The sequence below is a fragment of the Thunnus maccoyii genome, chromosome 2 (genome assembly GCF_910596095.1).
Source record: "Thunnus maccoyii chromosome 2, fThuMac1.1, whole genome shotgun sequence".
In the NCBI taxonomy this organism is placed as follows: domain Eukaryota; kingdom Metazoa; phylum Chordata; class Actinopteri; order Scombriformes; family Scombridae; genus Thunnus; species Thunnus maccoyii.
This window is the reverse complement of record NC_056534.1, coordinates 32,883,970-32,906,985: the sequence shown is the minus strand read 5'-3', so window position 1 is coordinate 32,906,985 and position 23,016 is coordinate 32,883,970. Positions and strand designations below refer to the sequence as shown.

At 39.9% G+C, this 23,016-nt stretch overlaps 1 protein-coding gene across 9 annotated transcripts in view; it reads right to left on the bottom strand.

The window, feature by feature from the left end:
* The window catches only part of LOC121887251 (zeta-sarcoglycan), a 368,949-nt gene that overhangs the window by 233,916 nt on the left and 112,017 nt on the right, over window positions 1-23,016 (bottom strand). For 3 of the 9 annotated variants that reach the window (XM_042397955.1, XM_042397937.1, XM_042397945.1), the window contains one exon: window positions 9,366-9,443. The exons of 5 other annotated variants lie outside the window; for them this stretch is intronic. In XM_042397955.1, coding sequence (XP_042253889.1) covers window positions 9,366-9,389 — 24 coding nt within the window. In that variant the 5' untranslated portion in view covers window positions 9,390-9,443. Of the gene's footprint in view, window positions 1-9,365; window positions 9,444-23,016 lie in introns of those variants that run through there. One more of the 9 variants, XM_042397979.1, reaches the window with a different exon arrangement.

Here is a 23,016-nt window from a genome sequence, read left to right as displayed (position 1 = left end):
CTCACATCCAATAGTCATCCAGTATTCATGTTTGAATACTTGCCTCCGGCAAGTTAATAATGTACAGTATACTCTGTCTTTGGCAGCCACTGCTGTAGATTTCATACATGAATTGATTTTGAATCTACAGTACACTAGTGCGGTTTGTCAGTGTCAGCTGTTGCTAGTCTCATATAATATGGTTCTACCTAGATATGTCAGACGGTGTTTGATACCGACTACAATTAAAAACACACAAAACAGGAAATCCAATGTTTTTTTTCAGGATACTGACAACACACACAGGCAATAAGCTGTCACAGAGTTTCACCATTACAAGTCACATGCAGTAGGTAGTCTGTCATGCAGCAGAATGTTTGAGCCACTTCTGTAATTTAGTTTATCACTTTGTAGCGGCTTAAAAAAAGACTTCCTCTGTTAGCACACCACTTTAAATCACTGTCACTATATCCAGAGAAATCCCTCAACACAGATATGTGCTTCCTGTAGACCTGTTCATCTGCATGACTATCTGTTCTGTTCAAACAGACAACCCATCCAGATGAACGCTTCAATATTTTATCACACCACTGTCATATCAAGAATGTGCTGTTTTGTGAAATTCAACCGAGAACTCGATGCCTAAAGAAGTCAGCAGCTGCCCATACTTGTCAGTCTTCATGAAAAATAGATTTCAACATTTCATAGATTTGTTGTTCTCTGCGCTGTAGATGGTTGTAGATGTATGCTGCATTTTAAATAACTATTGTGACATGCCCCTTACAACATCTGCGTGATTTGATCGTCCTGAGAGATACGGCAAATTCACCAAAGTCTGCAATTATTTACAGAGTCTTTATTCATGTGAATGATTTACATTTATATTTTATACACTTGGCTTAATTTACATAAATGCAGAAAAAAATTCAGCCGTGTACGCAACATCTGCTGCTTCAAATTTGATGTTTTGTCTTTCAATACAAAAACGTGCAAAACAAACAGTCTACATACTGTATATTACATGACATGTCAGATAGAAGACAGTGAGACATTTTGAGTTTAATCACCTCAAGGTGATGTAGTGATAGAAAAGCAAATGTCAGCGACTGAAAGTGACAACTACACGATTCCTGCATTTTAAAGCTGCACGAGGAGGTTTTGCAGTTTGGAAGGACTTAGACTTAGATTCTCTATAAACCATTAAGCACTCAATTAACTAGAATGAATGCTATGTAAACTTTGGGCTCATTTAAACAATATTTCTTACAGTAGGTGGTAGTTGGGGTGAAGTTGATTAGTGGTGAATGATAATATTCTTGCAAAAAAAAGGCTCATCCAGTCTCAGCGTACCATAATTCTAGCTTTCTAGTGACATAATGTTCACAAGCGCTGACTGATTTCACGGACTGGACAGTTTGTACTTCAGTTTGTCACTCTCAGTGCGCAGAGAGCTCTTCCTACTAGTGATATTATCATACAACTTAAATTAATTTGGACAAACAGAGTGAAACTAATGGGTCCGGGGACCAAAAGCGGGCCAGCCGAGATTAGATGAATTTTGTTGCAGCCTCGGTTTGTAAATCTTGTCTGATAAGAGAGGTGTAGTTTTACTTCGAAATCTAGCTCCATGGGTCTGCAAGACCACAGAGAACTATGGCTGTACAGTATTTGGCTGTGTTGAGCCTTTGGAGGATTCATTGCATGGTTGTTTTTCCTGGTATCTGCTGGGGGAACAAAGCACCGAACGCCAGTATCATTTATCTATAATTTATGCAGAGTGAGAAAAAGACAGATGAGAAAAGACAGGTGAAACAAGGAAGGCACACATAGAGACAGAAAGGCAGTGACTCAGAGGCGGAGAAACTTCCCATTAAAATTAAGTGGGCAGAAGCAAAAAATTAAGAGAGAACGCAGACACAAAACAGCGCCCTAAAGAAATCAAACGATAAACACCATAGTTTTTGTTTCCCCTCTCCATTTCTAAAGCGTCATTAATAAATCTCATTAATTGGGCTGTTCATCTAACGCTGCTTTTTGAGCTTGTTTTCATGCAATCTGGTGCCGTTTGGATGTGTGTTTAAGATCAAAACGTGATCAAGGCACCGGTATACATTATGCATATACTCCCACACAAACTGCAACTCCAGCTTATTATTTGGAAGCCTGTTGTTCTGTAGGATGAAGTATTAACTTATATAACAGCAGAATGTGTACTGCATCAAGACTTACTTATCAAGTTCAAACTTTGAGCACATTTAAGTGAAATTATAATACTTTTTTGTCTACTGGATTTTATTAACACACTATACGTTACTCAAAAAGAGGAAGTACACTCAGTCGACAAAGTTTAACAAGCATCAACTTCTTCATCCTCGAGGGAATCTTTGAATCTAGTATAACCTTACACAAACAAAAAAAAGGATCCAAGACAAACTGAGTGAAGAGCGGCGATGGATCCAATACTCCAGCTGTATCATTAAAGCTCTCAGACCTCGTTCCGCACCCCCATAAAGTATCCAGGGCAATTACAGAAAGCTATTATGTCACGCCTATGCAGTGTAAAGTGGCAAGTGCTTCATCTAGACTTTTTGGGACCCCCTCCAGCTTTTCATTACAGCCTCTCTATTCACTAATGGCTACCCTGGGAGCATTTCCCAGCTGCAGTCAAAAAAGTTGAAGAATTGGGACAGTGAGCTCAACTTTAGTTTCTCTAGTTGACTCGCTGAAATACGCCTTTACCGAAAGATTAAGAAGCATGAGAGCATGTGACGAGCATGTGATTAAGGCTGATTCATTGGTTCATTCACTCATCTCCGTGTTGAGCTTTGTTAAATATTAATATTGACAAGACACTTAAGCTTCAGTTCAGTGATCCCAGACGCGCTATAAACCGGGAATACACAAAGTCTGCTGGAGCGAAAACACAATGTAATGTGCATGATTTAAATGTAAACCAAGGCTCACTATATAGCTGGCGCCGTCTGGATCGACTTCAAGGTTTCAAGGTACGTCGGGAAATTACACGCGCTCGGTAGTATCATGATTCACTCACACACACACACACACACAACCGCTAAATGTTCTGTGTAGGTGAAGACAAGGGTTAGAGCCAGGAGACGCATGTCCACACACATGTACAAAGCATTCTCCAACTATCTTTTCAGTGTTTAATTAGTGCATGATTGAGACAGGAGGAAATTTCATTATCTGCACTCGGCTATTGTAATCAGAATTGCAGTAGGGGCCATCTTCACCCTGACACACACACACACATGCACACATATGCAAATCCACAGGCGCATACTTTATACACATATAGATATACTACCATATACAAAAAGTGACAAACACATTTGAATCCAATCAAGCACCCACTACCGTGCTCAGCGAAGTGCATACACTTGCAGGTACGGTGCACCAGTAAGTCGATAGGCACGCACACACACAAGGTTATTTATGATGTACCCTCTTCCTCCTGGCACCTGGATTAAAATTTGATACTCTGTGTGTGTGTGAGTTTGTCAGCGTGTGTGTGTGTGTGTGTGTGTGTGTGTCCTAATCAGTGTAGCCCCATAAACCTCTCAGTGTCTCAGTGGGTGTATTCTAACACCAGATGTGCTTCCCTCTCTCGTATCCCATCAACCATTCTGTCCCTCCTCCAGTGAACTCTGGGATATTACCAGTAGATGCTTTGCTGAAATTTAATAAGGAGGACAGGGAGGAGGTTAATTATCATTTCTTAACACATTTTGGTTTCAAAGGTCTAAAGATAACAAGGAGCTCTATGTCTTTTTTTTATTTTATTTTACATTGAAAGAGATGCCGTTCCCCTCTAGCCCTAAATCATTCACAGCAGTAGATAAAAGTTGTTTTACTCCTAAAGTTCATAATATTAATTCAGAATGGCAATAACGCTTTTTTAGCTTGAACATTTTGGCACAAATTAGCCCCAAATGCTGTTAACGGTGGGGGCTTAATTGGCATACAGCAAAAGGCAGACATTCTTTCATGTATTTCAGCATTCATTCATTAGTTACTGTTATTTCTCTGAAGCTGATAATATCAACCTCTACCTAACACATGATCCTAATGAGTGGAGAGACATAACAGATGCATTAAGGGTATTAGGGATCTGGTTTGATGAGTATAAATCACACTATATGGCGTTCACAGTCACTATCATCGTGCAAAAGAATATGATTGCATTTCACATGAATCTTATTCCATCCGGCTGCAAACATGATTTTGCTTCAGGATGTTCCTAGTGACATCTCTGAGAGCACACATCCCAACACTTCTTCACCATCTGCCACCGACAAAATCTCAAAACTTCACCTACATTTACGCTGAAAAAGGTGCATCTTCATCTTGTTTTGTGACATAATATAATCTCTATTTATGTTGTAAAGACATCACGCACCTCACAAGAAAGCATACTACTCAACAACTGCAGTTTTATCTAGCTGGGGTATGCAACTTTGGAGAAACCAGCAAGAGTAGCAGTGATGTTGATAGGTTTTTAATGTAGTGACCCACAGGTGGTCATTTGAGTGCGTAGTTTTTTTCAACATCCTACCAGATTCATCCCAAAACAATCTAAGCCATCCCAAAATGAATGTGGATTTTCCCCAATTTAAAAACTGTCTTTCTACATTATCATTCCTTAAAATCGTTCAAAGTGACCTTTAACATAATTTAAACATCATACCAATTATTAGACGATCAATCATCCTCCTTTTTATTTAAATTTATCTGAAAAGATTAGAGACGGGAGGTAAATCAGTTACAACACAAACAAAGTTAGGAAAATGGATGAAATAAAAACTGCTTTCAATGAGCAGAAAATGTTAAACTGTGCTAAGTATGATACATTAAATAGATCCCGATAAAACATTTGAATGGTCCTCTCTGTCTGAGGAGTACAAATGTCCCTCTCCTTAGTCACTTATAAACCCAAATCTCCTGCACTGTTTCATCATATTGTAGCTTTAACTTTCTTAGCTAACTTAACAATACTAACACATATTAATACACATTTTACTAGGCATTTTTCCCACTGAGTGATGCGTTGAAGAAGCTACCTCAACCTCTAAAGGCTGGAGGGACTGGAAGGAGGGAGCAACAATTAATATTTCCCTGCAACCTTGATGAATGGAATATTGAATCATCGTTTTTGATTGTTCAGTAGTCTTAAAAAGTCAGATGGTCGGTTTATCCCCAGATGGCTAAACTTACCAACTCACTCCGATCAATTTACCTCTAACCTGTGGCAATTTCATCCACAGGAACACTTTTTTTTGAGAGATTATATTTTCAGGCTTTGTCATAGATGTATTCTTACCATTTCATTTTATAGGGGACCTCCTGAAATAAATATAGATGTTTTCATTCTACTAATCTTCTAAAAATTGGCTCATCTCACCCCACGCGCCCCTAATGTGGGGTGCTACCCAATGACTGCATGTGAGCTATGCTCCTGCATACACGTGCATTTACCTTCTGTAGCTTGCAGGCTGTGGGAGGAATTCAAGCTGGACACTACAGCAGACCAACATGGTGCTCTGGCTGTTCAGACTGAAGCTGCAGCAGATGGGAGACATGCAGCTCCATCTCAGGTCTAGCTAACGTTACTACAGAAAGATACCCACAGATGTGGAAAGAAAGTGCTGTGCTCAACATCATGACTCCTGTATTTCTATGCTGCCACATATGGAAGCCTATATTTTGCAAGAGGGGGGTCTTGTGCCTTGCCAGAAGCATCTGGAATCATATCTGGGCAGTGGCTAATCTTCCAGACACAGGGGGGAGTAACAGACAGTTCTGCTACACACCATATAGTAAATTTGTTGTGAGGCAATATGGAGCACTGGGATAGGGTCACAGAGTTGTTACACCCAGTTGCTGTGTCTGGATCATATGCGGCCGTGACTCAGATCCACATGGACAATAGCAAGGTTTCATCTTTAGTAGGATGTAAGCTGTAATAGTGCTGTATCAGGCAGTATTTACATTCTGCAATACCAATATTTACATTGAGTGGATGAACATATGTACATAGCAGATTTTATTTGTATTTTTCTTTTATTCCCAGGAGGGTGTAGACAATAATACAACAGATTTTATTTATTTATTGTTCTGCATAATCTGCTCTCACTGTTTGAATGAAATCTTGAAAATGATAAATGCTTTTTCATTAAACTTACAGCAAAAACAATCAAGTCATTACATTTATTATCTATTTACATGCTGCACAAATAATGACAACCAAATGTGGTGTAACGCTTGTTTATTGTGTTTTTTGGAACACAATAAAATATATAACACATTACGGGAATACTATAACTTGTATAAGATTAAGGGTATAACGGTACACAAAATTCACAGTTTGGTATGTTCCTCGGTTCTAGGGTCATTCGGTATGTTTTCGGTACAGCAGGAAATGAAGAAAGGTGGAAAATAACATTTTTGGTCTTTTATTTTGAAAAATGTAAATGTCTAACAATGGCTCACTGGCCAAAACTGTTACTGAAACAGTTTAGTTGCTGCAGTAGAAAACGAAACAACCTTTCAGCAGAGTCAGGACACCTGCTGGCAGCTGTTTCATGCTGATTTATGGTCTAACTGTTTATAAAGTAGTTGAAACTAGCTCCACTTCCAGCAGCTACAACAGTAACATGCTGCTCTAACACTGATGCCTCAGTATTAATAATCTAATGACGTCATAGACCAAACCACTACTTTTACTGCAATACTTTTTAAATACATCTTTTTCTCTCAGAACTGCTTCTTACAATGTGCTGTCTGACCAAGTCAAATGTTTTTATTGTTGTACTGAACGGCTTCACTCAAAGCTGACTGTCACAGAGAGCGGCGGGGGACAGGGAGACGCGGTATCCTTTCATAGATAATGGAGTATATTTTAATAATAGTGTTATGGGTCTCTGGTTTGTCATTCTGACAGCAGCAACACTACATGACCATGGGTAACTAGGGTAACTAGGGTAACTAGGGTAAACAGGCTACCTTGGCTAAGCCAGCTAGTATACATCCATGCTACAGTTTAGTGGTGCGTTGCCAAAACGTTGCGGGTGGAACTCACTCTAGAATTATTGTTCGGCACATCAGAGTAAGTGGATTATTAAACTATTGTGACAGTAATTGTTTGGGTCATGGAGCGGATTCTTCGTATGACTGCATGCACCGAACATTCCTACCTTGACGGTTCAGGACGAATACACGTACCATTACACCTCTATATAAGACATATATAATTACCACAAACAATATGCGTACAAGAAGGAAGAAAAGGTGTGTCCAGAGGTTTCCTGACTGTTGATTATAAACACAGGTCAGACTCTGCATGTGGCATCATATGGGTGCTGCAGCAATCTTCTACTGTTTTGGAAATGATTGTCCTTTAGAAAGAATATCACAATTACATATCTGACAGTAATTACTGCATCTCAATGACACCCACATTACTGTCAAAGAATAGTGAAACATAGCTTGATTGTCTACTATCTTACACCTACAGAGTGGCTAATGTTAGTGTTGGGTTAATACACAAGGTAGCTACATAAGTAGCTAGCTACACTGGCTACATAGTTCAGGAAAATAAGAAATTCACCCACAAACAAATCAAACCAGATAGTTACCTGTTCAACAGAAATACAGCAACCATGGCATCACCACCATGGCATCACCACGCCATACTGATGTTGACTCTGGTTTGACCTCTTGCTTTATCCAACCTCTTTTTGGTTGTAGCCTTTTCTTCTTCTGTCTTTCTTTTCTTGCTTTGTTTAGAAGTGCAAGCTGTTGTAGGTATAGGTGGAACTAGCAACTTGCTCACTAGTTTTGCCGATATGTCTGCCTAGCCTTGTGGAAGACTGTGGTCACGTGCAATGAGTGCACAGGCAGAGTGCAGAATTGTGTACACTAACTTTAATCATAGTCTGTTTCAAATCAGACATTTTGCTTGTGCAAACTGAATTACCTTCTGATGTACAGATAAAATTGTCATGCAGTGTTCCTTTTTATACCTAACTACAATAGATAATACTAGAGTAGATATAATATACAATACTCCACCATATTATAAGATACTGAAGTATAAAGCAAAGTCTGGCTAAAGATGTGTTTCTTTATACAGTACTTGATACATGCAGGGTAGTGAAATCCCTCCCTCTCTATCACTCTGTGAAACACCCACTCCTCCATAGATCTCATCTCTCTGTCGTTCCTGCTCTGCCTCCAACTAGTCCACTCATGGTCCACGTCTTATTTACCAACACTCAAAATTGCCAATATCTCCCAGAGTAGAGAGTTTAAGGTGAATGCAAATAGAATCATGTACGAATCCCCCACCACCCTTCACAATATATGTGTCTTTTCCATTTAAATCTTCCCCTCAGTCCTCTACCCATCAAGCACAGTGTGGCAGGTAGTAGTGATTATGCCTCCCAAAGCAATATACACACAGAAAGAGGACGTATTATTGCTTCAGCCAATTTCCTCCGTGCACACCCAGAAACATCCGAGCCAAACTGTCGTTATTTCCTCCTTAGTAGAAACCAATCGACTAGCAGCTGTTGTATCTCTGTATTATCTGGTAAGATTGGCTTAGAGAACTGCGAAATTTTAGAGTCTGTGGTCTGGATTTTACTCATATAAATAGATTTTAATTGACTGAAAACTGCATTCTGCAAAAATAAAAACACAAAGATTCTAAAGAGATAGAAGAACCAAAAAGAAATTCATGAATTAATTTTCTTTACCCGCTACTTCTTTTTCAGGGCCATAAGGATTTGGAAGTTATTCAAGCATGCACTGAGTAGAAGACACAAGTACAGCAAGGACCTGTTGTCTATCACAGCTAACCCAAACGGACAGAAAAGCTCTCACAATCCTATTCTGTTCATTACTTACACCTATGGGCGATTCATTAGCTCCAGTCCACCTGTCCTGTATGTCTTCATACTATGTGAGGATTCTGGACCACCCAGAGGAAACTCAAGTGCACATGAAGTGAAAAAAAAAAAAAGAAACTCAGTGAACCACAGGCCTTTTTGCTATAGTGGGAAATGAGCCACAAGAGCCATATTATTCCGTTAGAAAGCCAAATGTGGAGCCATCAGTGCACGGAACAAGATTAGCAATGAAACAGTCAGTTAAATTTGCTCAAGTTCCCAAGCAGCCCCATTTTATGTTAAATTGGTATCAGAATGCACATACAGACTGCAAACAGATGGCAGATGCAACATGCAAATTAGATCCACATCACTGAATTACTGGTCTACCAGGACATACGATACTGTACGTTGCCCAGGGCTGGGCGAATGCAGAGCCATGTGCAGAAGAACAGATGACATGACAGTGAAAAATACCTTCTCTCTCCAGTTTTTCTTCATCCCTCTCTGCTGTCATCCTCTTCTGGCTCTTTTAACCACCAGTGATGAAGAGGGCTAAGTAAGAGTCATCAGAGCAGACAGAGGAGAGAGGTTCAGGGCTATACAGCTGACAATGCCTGGTCCCTGTTCTCTGTTTCAACATTAAATACACACAGGAGGCCATTTATACAAATGGAAACTGTGGAATAGGGATGTATACTAAAGATGTGTGTGTTTATGTGTTTGTATATTTACATCAATGAATCTACACCCTGTGTTCTTGTAGTTAACTGTCTCTGTGTTTGTGTATGTATGCTTTATCATCTCTAATAATGGTTGCTATGCTGCTGTGAGCCCAAGTTTAAGTATAGCTAAAGACATGGCACAGCTAAACACAAGACGAGTGTCTATGAACAGACATATAAAAGCAGAATGTTGTTTAAACACACACACACACACCTTCAGTAAGGGCAAGGAGTCATTACCATACAGACACACTGATGGACAAGTTTCTGCAGGACAATTACCAACATCAACGCTTGCATGGCCGGATGCTCTCATCTGTAAGTCTGTGTATAAACGCACAAACTACAAGGCTTACAAATGCCGCCCCCAACCCACCCACCTACCCCCCCAAACACACACACACACACACCATCTGTGTTCAGCCCCTAACCAGCTCTTAAGTATCCATGTCTTTCTAGGAACACAACCCATTAGTTTCCAGAGAGACGCAGTTTTAGTGTGTAAAAGTGTGCTTGTGTTTATGTGTGTCTGTGTGTGTTTGTGCTGTGAGAAAGAGCAAGAGAGAGCATTAGCACTGTGTTACAGCGATAATGGCATTGTGTTAAGGCCATAACGGCTTCTCGGTTGCATACCCAGTCATGCTATGTGCCAGCCACTGTTGGAAACTGTATGTGGTTCAGGGACACGGGGAGAAGCCATTACCGAATCCCCTTAGTCAAATATGGACAAGAAGCAGCACAGCAGAATCATGAAAAATGCCCCTAAGGCCCAATTTATTGTCTCAGACACATTCAGAAATTGGTAAAAAAAAAATAAGCTGAAGCTTAAAAAACAGCTCAGAGAAACAGACAGAAATAGAGGGAGTCCATATATTTAAGAGTGTACCTTGTGGCTTTGGATTAAAATGTTTATGCAAGTGTAAAATTGGATTGCAATGATTTCAGGCTCTGAGGTGCGAAGGCTCCCAAAACGTAGTGACATAATGTTAGAGCGGTAGTTTTAATGTAGTTTATTATTTCTTTGGCGCAAGCGCTCATTGTGCTCTTGGTATTTGATTGATCTCTTGTCAATCAACCGAGCGGCCGGAGGTACGTAATGTTTGGAAGAGCAGCAGGTCTCAGAACACAGAACGCTCCAGCAAATACATCGGATCTGTCTGAACTTTTTCTGCAAAGTCATCTCACACAGCATTGGCCAATCAAATATGTGCATGTATTATAAACCAATGCAGATGTTTCAGAGGTTTGGCATCTGATAAGTCTTCAAACTCACACATCTATTACTCTAACTGGACTTGTTTGGATCTCATGTCACTGTCTCTGCCTGCAGCAGGTGAATAAATGTGATAAACTCAACCAAACAAACTTTATCTCATTTCTTTAAAAAAACACATTAAATCCGATTGTGTCAAAGATATCCTCTCTTTTGATCTACTGAAGTTCTACCTTGTTTGTCATTCACCCCTTTCTCACCTCACCTGTACACCTGTAATGAGCCCCATTGTGTCAGCCTGAGTCAAATGTCATCATCCTCCGATCTGTTATCAAATGTCAGAGCGCTTTGATCTGACTCTTTATCTGCCCTCAGACTTGCTGATTTATCTTTCCCACTGTCTCTCCGTATAACTCTTGGTCAGTTGGCTTGTCAGTCTAGGCATGCCCACACGCAAACACACACACACACACACACACACACACTTTTCCTACATCTAAAATGATTTAATCATATTAGATGTTTTCATATGGACCTCAGAAGATAACAGCAATAACACACATGTCACTGCACAAACTCTTTTTGGGATTTGTACATGTTCGGGGGAGAGCAGAGAAAAGAAATACGATAGTTTGACAAAGTTACAGATGACAAATGTGTCCCAAGATTGGAGGCAGGGCACAGCGTACATTGACTGCACGGACTACGGGGACTGCAAAGCTAATATTTCTTTCTCACTGTTCCTGCATTGACCTGCCTGTTGTTGTTTACTTCAGTGTGTTGATATGACAAAGAGAGACAAAGCAAGAGAAAATGAAAAGGTTGACACCCTTTGGTCTCGTATTAAACTTCTCAACTTTGACCGTTCACACTTTAATTGTTGGAATTTTAGCGATCGCCTGCGAGGATTTGAAGCGGAGTGTGTTGGAGTGTGGGCGTCTGTGCCTCTCTGATCTCTTCAATCACTAATAGATGTGAAGGACAGCTTGTCATATTTTTCTTTCTGTCTCTCTTTGATTATGTTCCACCTTTTTTCACTCCCTTCATCCTTTTTTTTTCTGTTTAGACCGGTCTGATGTGACAGGTTTAATCAACTGGAGCTGATTTGAATAACGTGCGTGTGTGTGTGTGTTTGGTTTGTGTGTGCTGATTCATTAAAAGAGAATGTGCGTGACTTTTTTATGAATGTCTTTTACCTTGATAAAACTCTGACATGTGTAAGGTTGTGTCTCCTCGTGATTTCTCATGCTTGCATGAGCCTGTCAGTGTGAGCCAACCCAGTGTTTCCCCTAGCAACATTAATCTCATATATCAATATACTGATATATATCAACATATATTACAGAACTTTTGGACCTGATCAAACAAACAGCTAAAGGAATTCTGTTTTACAAGCCTTGCCATATTTTCTTTTATTTCCCAGTGATCCACTCAGAAGATCATGCTAGCTTCTAGCATCCATGTCACTGTCACCAGATTCAGGTTGGGTACCTTTAAAAAAAACAGATATTTTGGCCTGAATTTCAGACATTTGGGGTTGACGTCTGTCCATCTTTTGGGCCGATTACTTTAATAAATGACTCTTTTTGGCTTTTTACTTACGAACCTTTTATGGCACTAGCAGTAACGTAAGAAGTGTGGTTGTCATCTTCACTTCACCTGTCTCTCCTGTTCTCTGCTCTGCTCCGTGCGTGCGCGTGTGTGTGTGTGCATGTGTGTGTGTGGAAGGGCTGAGCCCCACCAGAGAGCAGAGGAGATGTTAACAGGTTCAAGCAGCAACGCGGCCTGTGTGAGCCACGTGTCATCTAGAGGTTTGCCGTCTAACCTATTTTTTCTGTGACAGACGGTGAAAATGATCTGTTGATAGTCATATTAACATCGTACCTGCAACATTACACCTTTCACTATAGTTTCAATGTCTATAAATGTAGAATATGGCACGCCGGGGCAGGGAGCCTCTCTGGCAGGGAACTCCACGGTGGTGAGACGGTGACACACTCTCAACTCCTGCTCTTCTGTGATATTAGTTCAAACCAGGATTCCTGACTGTTGCTTTCAGATCCAGAGAGATTTGGTGTTGTTCTTTTCCTTATACTTACTGTCGTCATGGAGGGATTTTCTTTACTTGGAGCAGTGACAGCAAGGGTTTAACTGGCGGAATAATCATTATAATCAATAAAAAAAAACCCCGTCCTGTGCGAAGAACGTATGTGGCTGACACAGAAGTAGCCCCAGCCAGACCCCACCATGCCCTTCAGACAGGTCTAACCTAAATATAAATGACATTTATAATGAAATGATATGAAACATTATATTACTGACGGCCATTATCAAAGTCAAACTCTATGTAGAAAGATACTTCTGGCAGTATCAACGTCACAATTCGTGACAACACCGCACAGATGTTCCCAAACGCAAATGATTATTGATTTCAGACAAAGCCTTTCAGCAGCTGTTGTAATTCTGACCAGTGACGTTATCATAGAATGAGTCTAAGTAAGACGGGGCGGATGGATGAGTCAACAAACATGGGACATTAACCCTGGATTGTACCATAATCGTAACCTTGTGGTTATTAGTGTAAGCATGACAACAAAGGTCCCCCTAAACCTAACCAATTTGTTTTTGAGCCTGAACTTAACCGAACCTTAACCATAGCTTTGTCAAAAAACGTATTTTTCAGCAGTGATTGGTAAGTTTTGGAAGGCAGAGATATATGAGGTTGTCCTGTCGATAGGGGCGTCAGATCAGAAACTGTGTATTTTATTATTTAATTTGGTGGATTCGTGTATGTGTGTGTAAAGCCGTATCGTATGTAACAATATTTATAACTCAGGTTCCCTAAAGGTACGATGAATGTCTGTTTTCTCAGTAAGCTCTTCTGGTTCCTGATGACAATGAATACAAGTCATTTCAGCAAACAAACTTTGTAGTCTGCCTATGAAGTATATCTTAATTAAGCTCAAATATATACAAATCTGTTTTTGTAAGATTATTATTCAAGCTCATTATGGTGGCAACACTGTGTGTTCTGTTATGATAACATTGTCTTTGCACACTTCAGATTATTGTAGCTCATAACGTTTTTCTTTATTATGAAAAAAAGGGTTTGTGATGATTTCTTTGTGACTGCACCTTGAAACATGACCTTTTTATCCTCAAACTTTTCCAGCGACATTAGAAATGCACCGCTTCCAAATGTATTCTCAGATTTAAGGGTACTACATATTGTTTTGGAGCTCTGATCCTTTTAAATATGAGGCTAAAAAACAAATATAAAAGCCTTTTCCTGGCCTCAGGCATATTTTATATTAGGCCTTCTTTGTGCTGAACAGTGGAGAAGAAAAAAGAAAGAATGAAAGCTTAAAACAAAGGAGAGAGAAAAAGAATGTTTGTTTGTGCAGGCTTGTGTGTATTGGGGAGTTGTAATGGGGGACTCAATATACAAAAAAAAAAAAAAATAGAACAATAGGCCTTCAATTTGCTGTCACAGAAAACAATATCGCTATCTAGACAACAAAAATAACATCGCGCACAGTCCAAATCAACAATCCTCCCGTAAGAGTGAGAAAGAAACAAACAAAAGGGAATTTATTGATGCTCCACAATGTTTTTGTTTTTATGTAAATGCACAAAATTCCTAAAAAAAAAAAAGAGAGAGATAGAGATACTATTAATGGCAAAGACGTGTGTGTAGTAGTTTCCACTCCATTAAACTACTGTGTCATGAATCCAGTAACAGATACGGTATGTCAAATGATATTTCCCTGTCCCTTTAGTTTATCATATCTTAACATACTGTGTTCTGTTGTAGCCATTCAACACAGAGTTTATGACATTCTTCTCATGATATCAGTATAATATTATGGGGACTGTCAGTCTGCCCATCTGGCCCAGAGTCACTTAAAACAAGGAAAAGATGCGTCTGCAGTTAAATGTCTCAGATGCTGTTTCTCTTCTTAAAATATCCAACACACCCAACATAGACTAGTGCATACAGAAAAACACACATCGCTGCATCGGTCACACCGTCTATTTACTGTAATGAAACTAGAGGTAGTTCAAAATGATTTTATCAGTACGTACACCATACATAGTCAATAGGCAGACTCCAGTCAGGATCCGGACCAAATGACTATTTAATCTGGACCGGGAACCAAATTTTGTTTGACACATCACTCTCACCTATGCAGTCAGCATTCAGCCGCCCGCTAGTTGCCAGTTAGCAAGGTTGTTGTGGAATGTAGGAGCTCTGGTTGATAAAGTAAAATGTCTTGTTAAAACTAGTCAATACAAAAAAAGACAGGTTGGCAGTGAAAAACATGCATTTAAGAATGACTGGACTTAGAAATATGTGTTCAGTTTGCCTGAAGTACAAGACCATTGTGCTTGATTTGCCATGAAACAGTGGCTTTATTGAAGAAATGCCACTAAAACACCTAATATTCCTGTTTTGAACAAAACTATCCAAAAAACACAGAGGTAAGAACCACAAAACTGTATCAGTTGAAGCTGTGAAATCAAGCCTCCAGCAGAATAACTGTAAAACCCAACGTTTTCAACAATGAACACAGTGAAGAACTCACCAATGATCACCAATGAAGTGGACACCAGTGTCTCCACTTGAACATCGCACCTTTTTATGCTCAACTTGGTTATACAAGAAAGATTTCACATCTCCCATTAATACAGACACTCTGGAGTTTCTGTATTGAAATATCATCATGTAATGCACCCTTACCAGACCTTTGATGCAGTGGAAATGTATCAAGTGCGTCTCTAAGACTTGTATTTGAGTACCACAATCCAGTCAGATAGTTGTTCACATAAGACGGAAAAAGTCAAGTATTTTCAATATTTACTGCTGTATGACTGGATAAAAGTTAGTAATATCCTATCTAGTATGTGTTAGACTCAGAGAGGAGAGGAGGAGGAGAGAGGAAAAGAAAAAATTCTGCTGGAAGTTGCTAAATTGTCTGTCTTGTACACGGGTGAGCAGACACAGTACAGAGAAACACCCTCCTCACATTAATATGCAAGACATGGAATGAAGAAAAGAGACAAGGGAATGAAAAAAAAAATGAGGTGGAACGGAGAAGGACTAAATGTAAAGGAGGAGAGAACTTAAATCCCATATTAACCTCTGTAAGAAAATGGGCGGTTTGCCACAATGCACATCGGGATGTTACTGCCATGTTAAAAATACTATCTAGGGGCGTCCTGGTGGCCTAATGGTTCAGGCGGATATCACATAACATCCGTGGCTCATCTCTCAGCTGAGTGACCCGTGTTGCATGCCATCATCCTTCCTTCATCTTTACACTGTGTGTCAATAAAAAATAACTTCTGTAACGAAATCAGGATGAGTGACACATTGAAGTTATGGCAAAACTGTCCGTGTTTGCAACTCTAGTCCAGAAGATCCTTGGTGGATTTTTTATGACTCATTTGAGTGTGTTTTGGCTTGAACTTTCCATTGAGAACAGTGAAGAATGGAAAATTCAGTAATATTCAGTAATAAATTGACCACCATATATTCAGGGAAACCTATACACCAAGAGTTTTGGATATGTAAGACAGTGAGGGCTGCAAATGAAAGGACTGAATGAATAATCAAGAGGGGTGAAGAAGAAGAGAACTTAATCCTAGTTGAAATATTCAAATCTGCACATTATCATCCATATTGTAAGGGTGAGTAACCACAACTAAGAACAGTACCCCGTCACATAAATATACAACGATCAGATGATGAGAGAGCTAATATGAAAGGAAACGGTGAAAATGTCAAGTAGGAGAAATGCAACAGCAGTGGAAGAGGAAGTTAATTCTGGGAGATGGAACTAAAGCCATATATTAGCCTTTCTAGTGGAAGGGTGAGAGAACAGAGACAGGCGATGAATAGGAATCACAATAATTGTGCAATTGTGTTAGTACATATGAACTGAGAGATGCACTTGGAGCAGGGATGAGTAAGAGGAGGGGAAAAAAAACCGGTGGCCAGTGACTCTTATCAGAGGTTTAGTTATACAAACAGCTCCTCCTCAGGCAGCCGCGATCATATTTCTTCTGTTAGTGTTAGATGTAGCATGTGGCCACAGAAGTAAAACGGCTTCATTCAAATTCTAATGGAGCAAAAGTCTATGTTTCGTCAACCGTGCACATAGAAAACGTGATCTTTGTTTGATATAAATTATTAATATTTCAAATATGAATTAAGCTTTTTCGTACTAGAATAATAAAATCAATTGCTTTTTCAGTCCACTGGGTTTTTTTCTGGTGAGGTCAGCAGAGGTCACAGTCAGCGAGACTGGAAGGAAGTTGGTCAAAACAAAGATGGGGACATCAGTGAAAGAAATCAGAAATGCACTGTAGCCAGGCGCATTGGGGAGAGTACAGAGCGTTAACTGGCTTTTTCAACAGAAGCACAATTGCAAACCACGCGTTGGAGAAAAAACAAATTAAAAGACAAATTAACTATAATATTATATAGCTGCCAATGGCTTGCTTTACCAAAGAGAAACAACATATTTGCTGCATACTTAGTTCAAGTTAACATATTTATTCTCTCTCTCACTCGCTCTCTTGTGTGCATGTGTGTGCGCCAAGCAGCAACCTCCGGGGCTGTAAAAGGAAGCCAATGTGGAAGTGCCAAAAACTGCAGTTCCTTGAATGGCCACTTGAGGGTGGCTCCAAAAGCGAGTCATTCCCCATAGACCCCCATGTTAAACAGAAATAAACATGTTTACAGCCTGGTACAAAAAATGGTTTTGGTCTCTGTAGCTAATTTCCTCTTTCATGACAACTGTACCGGGGGTGAATTTTTTAAAACCCACCCGTTTAAATTTTATTAAGCCGTAAAGTTATGCATAATGAAAGACATGGCTGCTTTGAGTGACAGGTCCACCAGCCGCTAGGTGGCTTGTTTCAGCCATTCAGCCCACCTCTTTGCCCATTTTTGATTGGTTGGGAGTTAGGCAGAGTCACGTACTGCCAAGATGGCGACGGCCGGAGCGGCTCACTTTGAGCTTCAAAACCGCTCTTCAGAAACCAACGGGTGACGTCACGGTAACTACGTCCATAATTTTATACAGTCTATGGGGTGCGCGTGTGTGCGTTTGTGTGTGTTCTACAAGACATGAGGCAGTAGACCATCTCTGAGCCAGAAACCCAGGAACATCAGGAAGAACCTGGCTACACTGAAGAGGATCCTGGAAGTCATGTGGGCCGGCAGACTTGGTCAAACTTATGGTGATGTTGGAGCCCCACCAAAATCATGAGGAGGAGATGAAAAGATACCAGAAAGTCACACCACTGGCACTCACAGAAGACCCACTGAGCTGGTAGGAAGCTTTCCTGGCCCAGCTGGTGAAAAGATACCTTTGTATCCCAGGTACTAGGGTCAGGGTAGGTCTTCTTGACGCCTGGAGACGTTGTCACAGCACAAAAGAGCACTCTGACCTCAGAGCATGTCGATCAGCTCCTCTTTCTAAGCAAGAATGCTTTACTGTCCAAATGTCTTTGAACTTTTTAGTCCCAAGGCCAGCAGCAAACAGTAGCACATTTTATTTATTTTAATTTAAGAGGCATGTTTTATTTAATTTAATTTCAATTTAACAGTAATTTACTTTCAAATTCCCCAGTGCCTGAAGGGGCTGCATAACTGTTTTGTACAAGTTGCATTGTTCAAAGGACTCGTAATACTACAGTAGTCCACACACGTTTGCATTCAGGCGAGTTGGACAATGTAGAATGTAATACAAACAGTTCAGTTTGTCAAGTGCATGCAAAAAAAACAGGTTTTTATGACAGCGTTTGTCAGCCGATAATCCCATTTTGCTGCAATAAAAATGACTGTTACCGCAATACTCAGCATATTGCAAAATCATATCGTGAATCAAGTATCATGATAATATCATATCATGGGGCTTCTGGTGATGTCCACACTGATGCAGGCCATTTGGTAATTTTCTATACATTTTTACATGTGTAGAATGCAGCAAATGCAAATCGCTGTCCAGGAATTATCATCATAAGAGAGACACAAAGAGAGAAGAGAGTGTGTAGATGAAACGGTTTACTTCGAGTGGAGTCGTAATAATAAACAAACAGGAGGTCAAAGGTGCTGCGCCGCTATAAATTATTCTGAACGCAGCTCATTTTCTGAGTCAAGATCAATTTTCGCATTAGGATGTAAAAACAGATTCCATGTGAAGTAGTTTGCGGCAAAGAAAGTTGTTTTCAAATGCAAACAAAAAGGTCGAGGAAGAAGCATTTTAATAAATGATGATGTTGTAACTGGTTCAGTTCCTGTGTCAACAACAATCAGAACTTCTCAGACATTAATTGCCCACTCAGAAAGCTATGAAAAGCAATGAAAGCCAAAAGGAGACAACACAAAGCGCTGCTATTGTGTGAAACAAAGCGAGAGATTTAGACAGCAGAAAAGGGAAACAGGTTTGTCTGTCTGTGTGTGTGTGTGTGTGTGTGTGTGTGTGTGGTGGGGGGGGTGGAGGTTGTAGAGAGAATCTGAGGAAGATGAAGGGATCAAAAATGAAGCTGGAGAGGAAAAGAGAGACATTTCTGGTCAGCTGCTGTCATGAGTTAAACGAGATGAGGCCTAAAAGGGATTATAGTATATTTGACAACAAAGTGTGCCTTAAGACCAGAGTGTTGGGGAAAAAAAAACAACAAAAAAAAACCAAAACAAAGCCGCTTAATTGGGCACACAGATATCAAGCCAGGCAGAGAGAAACACACAGAGACATCCATATGGCACCTTAAAATGCAGCTACTACTGCTGTTAAAGCAATTTTTTTTCATACGTCTCAGAAAGTAGCACATTAAGCTGACATTCAGCTGACTTTTCAACAAAAGGCACTGACAGGGGCTGTGAAATCACTGAGCACAACTTTTCAGAAGACTAAAATCAACTTTGAAGGAGATGCAGCGGCGCGTTAAGTACACGTACACACACACACACACACACACACAGAGAAAGAGACCCACTTTTATCACAAATTTCATCTTTTGACAATTGGTTAAAGTTGGATATATTCTTAAGATTCTAGGACGTAAATTGTCACTCAGGCACTCCATCAGTCTGTGTATGAAAAAACAACGGATACTTATTAATGCAAAGACGACAAGGTGTTCTTTGTGATTTGAAGTGATCAAATGTGCTCTCCTTCAGTGTACAGATAAAAGCTAGGACAAATACTTCTTTCAAGTGATTGTTACTTTAAAAACCCTTTTTTTTCAAAGCCTTTTTTTTTTCTCACCTCCTTTCCCCTTTTACTTTCTTCATCCTCCTACATAACATCCATCCTGCTGTCTGAAGTCTTTCTTCTCCGTCTCTTCCGCACTCTATAGACTCATCCTCACACTTTTCCTCCATTCCCAGTCAGTCTTCCACCTATTTCTTCCTGTTATTCAAGCTTGCATGTGATCATTTTTTATGTTTTTTTCCCCACTTATAGCTCTGACCGGTGTTGTGTTCACATTGTCTTAGCATGTGGTAGACAGTATACTGGATGTTTATTATAGTCAACAGTAGCGTATTGGCCTCCTGCATCTGCAGACACGAAAAGAACTTTTTCCTTCTTTCTCTGTGGTAAATACAGACAGATGTTTGTTAAGGTTAACTACAAAATGAGCAACAAGCATTTAATCCGACCAATAAATTCTAGTTTGAAATATCAGTTTTTTCCCCCAAAGCATCACCTGTATTAGACATTTCAACATGGAATTAAGCAGCCACACAACTAATTAAAGATCACATCTATATCACATACTCTGCTTTGAATAATAATCTGAATCCAATATGTTTTTTTTTCATCCTTCTCCCTCATGGAAAAATCCCCCCAATCTATGAATATGTAAACATTTTCTCTACCAAAGTTGAAATGCAAGATACGAGATGTCTCCTACTTCACTGAAAAGTACATTCTGCGTGTATGTGCACCGGAGGCTTCGAGTTTCCACATCACACTTGTGTAACTAGTTGCGATGCCACAAATAATGCTTGCAGGTTCGCTCTTTTTCATATTCAGCGAGCACAAAGAGACTTTCTCTCTTCAGCAGATGAAATTTAAAACAGCTTTCTAGCGTCAAACTCTGCACGTACATCATTCTGCACGATAAAGCTCAAATATCTTCAAACTTACAATAACAATAAGCAAAACACATTTTTCAGTAAAAGAACATTTGTTGTGTCATCACATGAATGACCCGGGCCTCTTGTTAATCAACTAATCATCTGTTTGTTATTGAAGTTAAATGACAAACTCTACAATGTGAAACGCTCACTGTAGGAAGGACAATATTACACAGACTTCCTTCCCCCTTGACTTCCTCCTTCATGACTCTGCATCTCATCTTTTTTACTTTTCTGCTTCTCTATCCCTTCCACATCCATCCTCTTCTTTCTACTGATAATTACTCCATTATTTCTGTCCCTGTCTGCCTCTCCCCCTCGTCTCGTACGTCCCCTCTTTTTTTTTTCTCCTCAGTTCTGGCCGTCTTCCCTCCGTCTTCCCTCCGTCTTCCCCTGCCACTCTCTCTGGCTGAGCGGTGCAGAGCTTTCTTAGATGTTTGAAGCTCTTATATAAGACTGCAGCTCACCCTGACTCTGCATACTGTACGGTTTCCAGCGTGTGTTCATGTGTGCAACAGCTGATTCGAATATAAACACACTCCTACGACCGACTGACAGTAAATAGAACATTAAAGTTGTGGATTGAATTAACTGCTGATATTGATATCACTTCTTTTTTTACCTTATTTTTGAGAATTAGGCTATATGACATTGGGAAACAATTTATTACTATTTAAGTATCATTGATATAAAGTTCTTATCCTTTAAGTTATATTCTTCCATTTTTCATGAAATCAAACCTTGTCTTTGACACTATTATTATAGTGAACATTTTTTCAGCAATAGCCTGAAATTGAATATTGAATGGTTTTTATTGTTAGTGGTGGAGTCTGCCATTCTCGCGCTGATTAAAATTGCCGATCTATGTAGAGGGGATTGACAGGAAAACGATGCAGACATGTAATCCAGTCTATCCCGTTCATATCCATATCATGTTACTGCTAATAAAAACCAAAAAATTTACCACTGCTGCTGATTCACATTAAAAGCATTCAAGTGGCACAACGCGGGGCGGCTTTTATTACTCACAGGAAAGACGACATATTTCTCACCGAGGTTCATACTTACTGCAATCTAATGAAAGGCCTGTGACCACCAGTGTCCCCAAATCAGAAAAGCTGAATTTCAAGATGATTTTCTTTGTGGTTTTGTGGCATAAATGTGCTTTTATGAAAAGAATTAGCCACGGAAATCAACATATAAACACATATAAACCTTAACCACAGCTCAGAAAGTGCTTGTGTTATCTTGAAAAGTACTGAAAAGTACCTTATTTTGCCATTTAAGTACAAGAACTTGCTGACAGACTAAACATCTAGAACTACAGTTGCGTCCATCATTGCAGCTGATTGTAAACTTTGTTTGAAAATGATGAGGTTGTTGTTCACAGTAATAGAGATACAGCTCGACGGCCAACACTGCTTCATCTTCTGTCCCCGTTTGGAGTCTGTCAGAGTGAGAAAAAAAGCTTAACGAAGGGAACAGGAAGAGTGTCGGATGAGCAGACGCTGTATATATAGAATGACTGCAGGAAGTGAGACTGAGCGAAACAATGAGAAAAGAAGGGAGATTGTCTGACTGAGAAAGTCCGCTCAGAGAATGTGGGCTATCTGTTGCATAATGTGCTGCAGTAAAATCTGAAAATGGATAAGATTCACTCAAGGCAAGGCATAGAGACACACACAAACGCAGAAAAACGTGAATCTACGGTGTTGTTCCTGTCAGATAAGGTTGCTCATTGAGTGATATTGGCGTCTTCTTATTTACTCCTACGAAATACAAACGAATTGATCGTAAGCAATAATTTAGCGAAGAGAGAGCGGGAGGGAGAGACGGCAAGAAAGTGTGTGCAAATACACGTTTATGTCATTTATGTTAATTCGAACCTTTTAGTGAATATTTGATGATAAGCTGTGTTAGAAGTCGTGAGTTTGCTGCCAATGTGCAGCGGCAAGTGGAAGATCAAGTGAACGCAGTAAGAAGGAATAATCATTCTGAAAGCAGCTCACATCCACACAGATCATGACATGGCAGGCA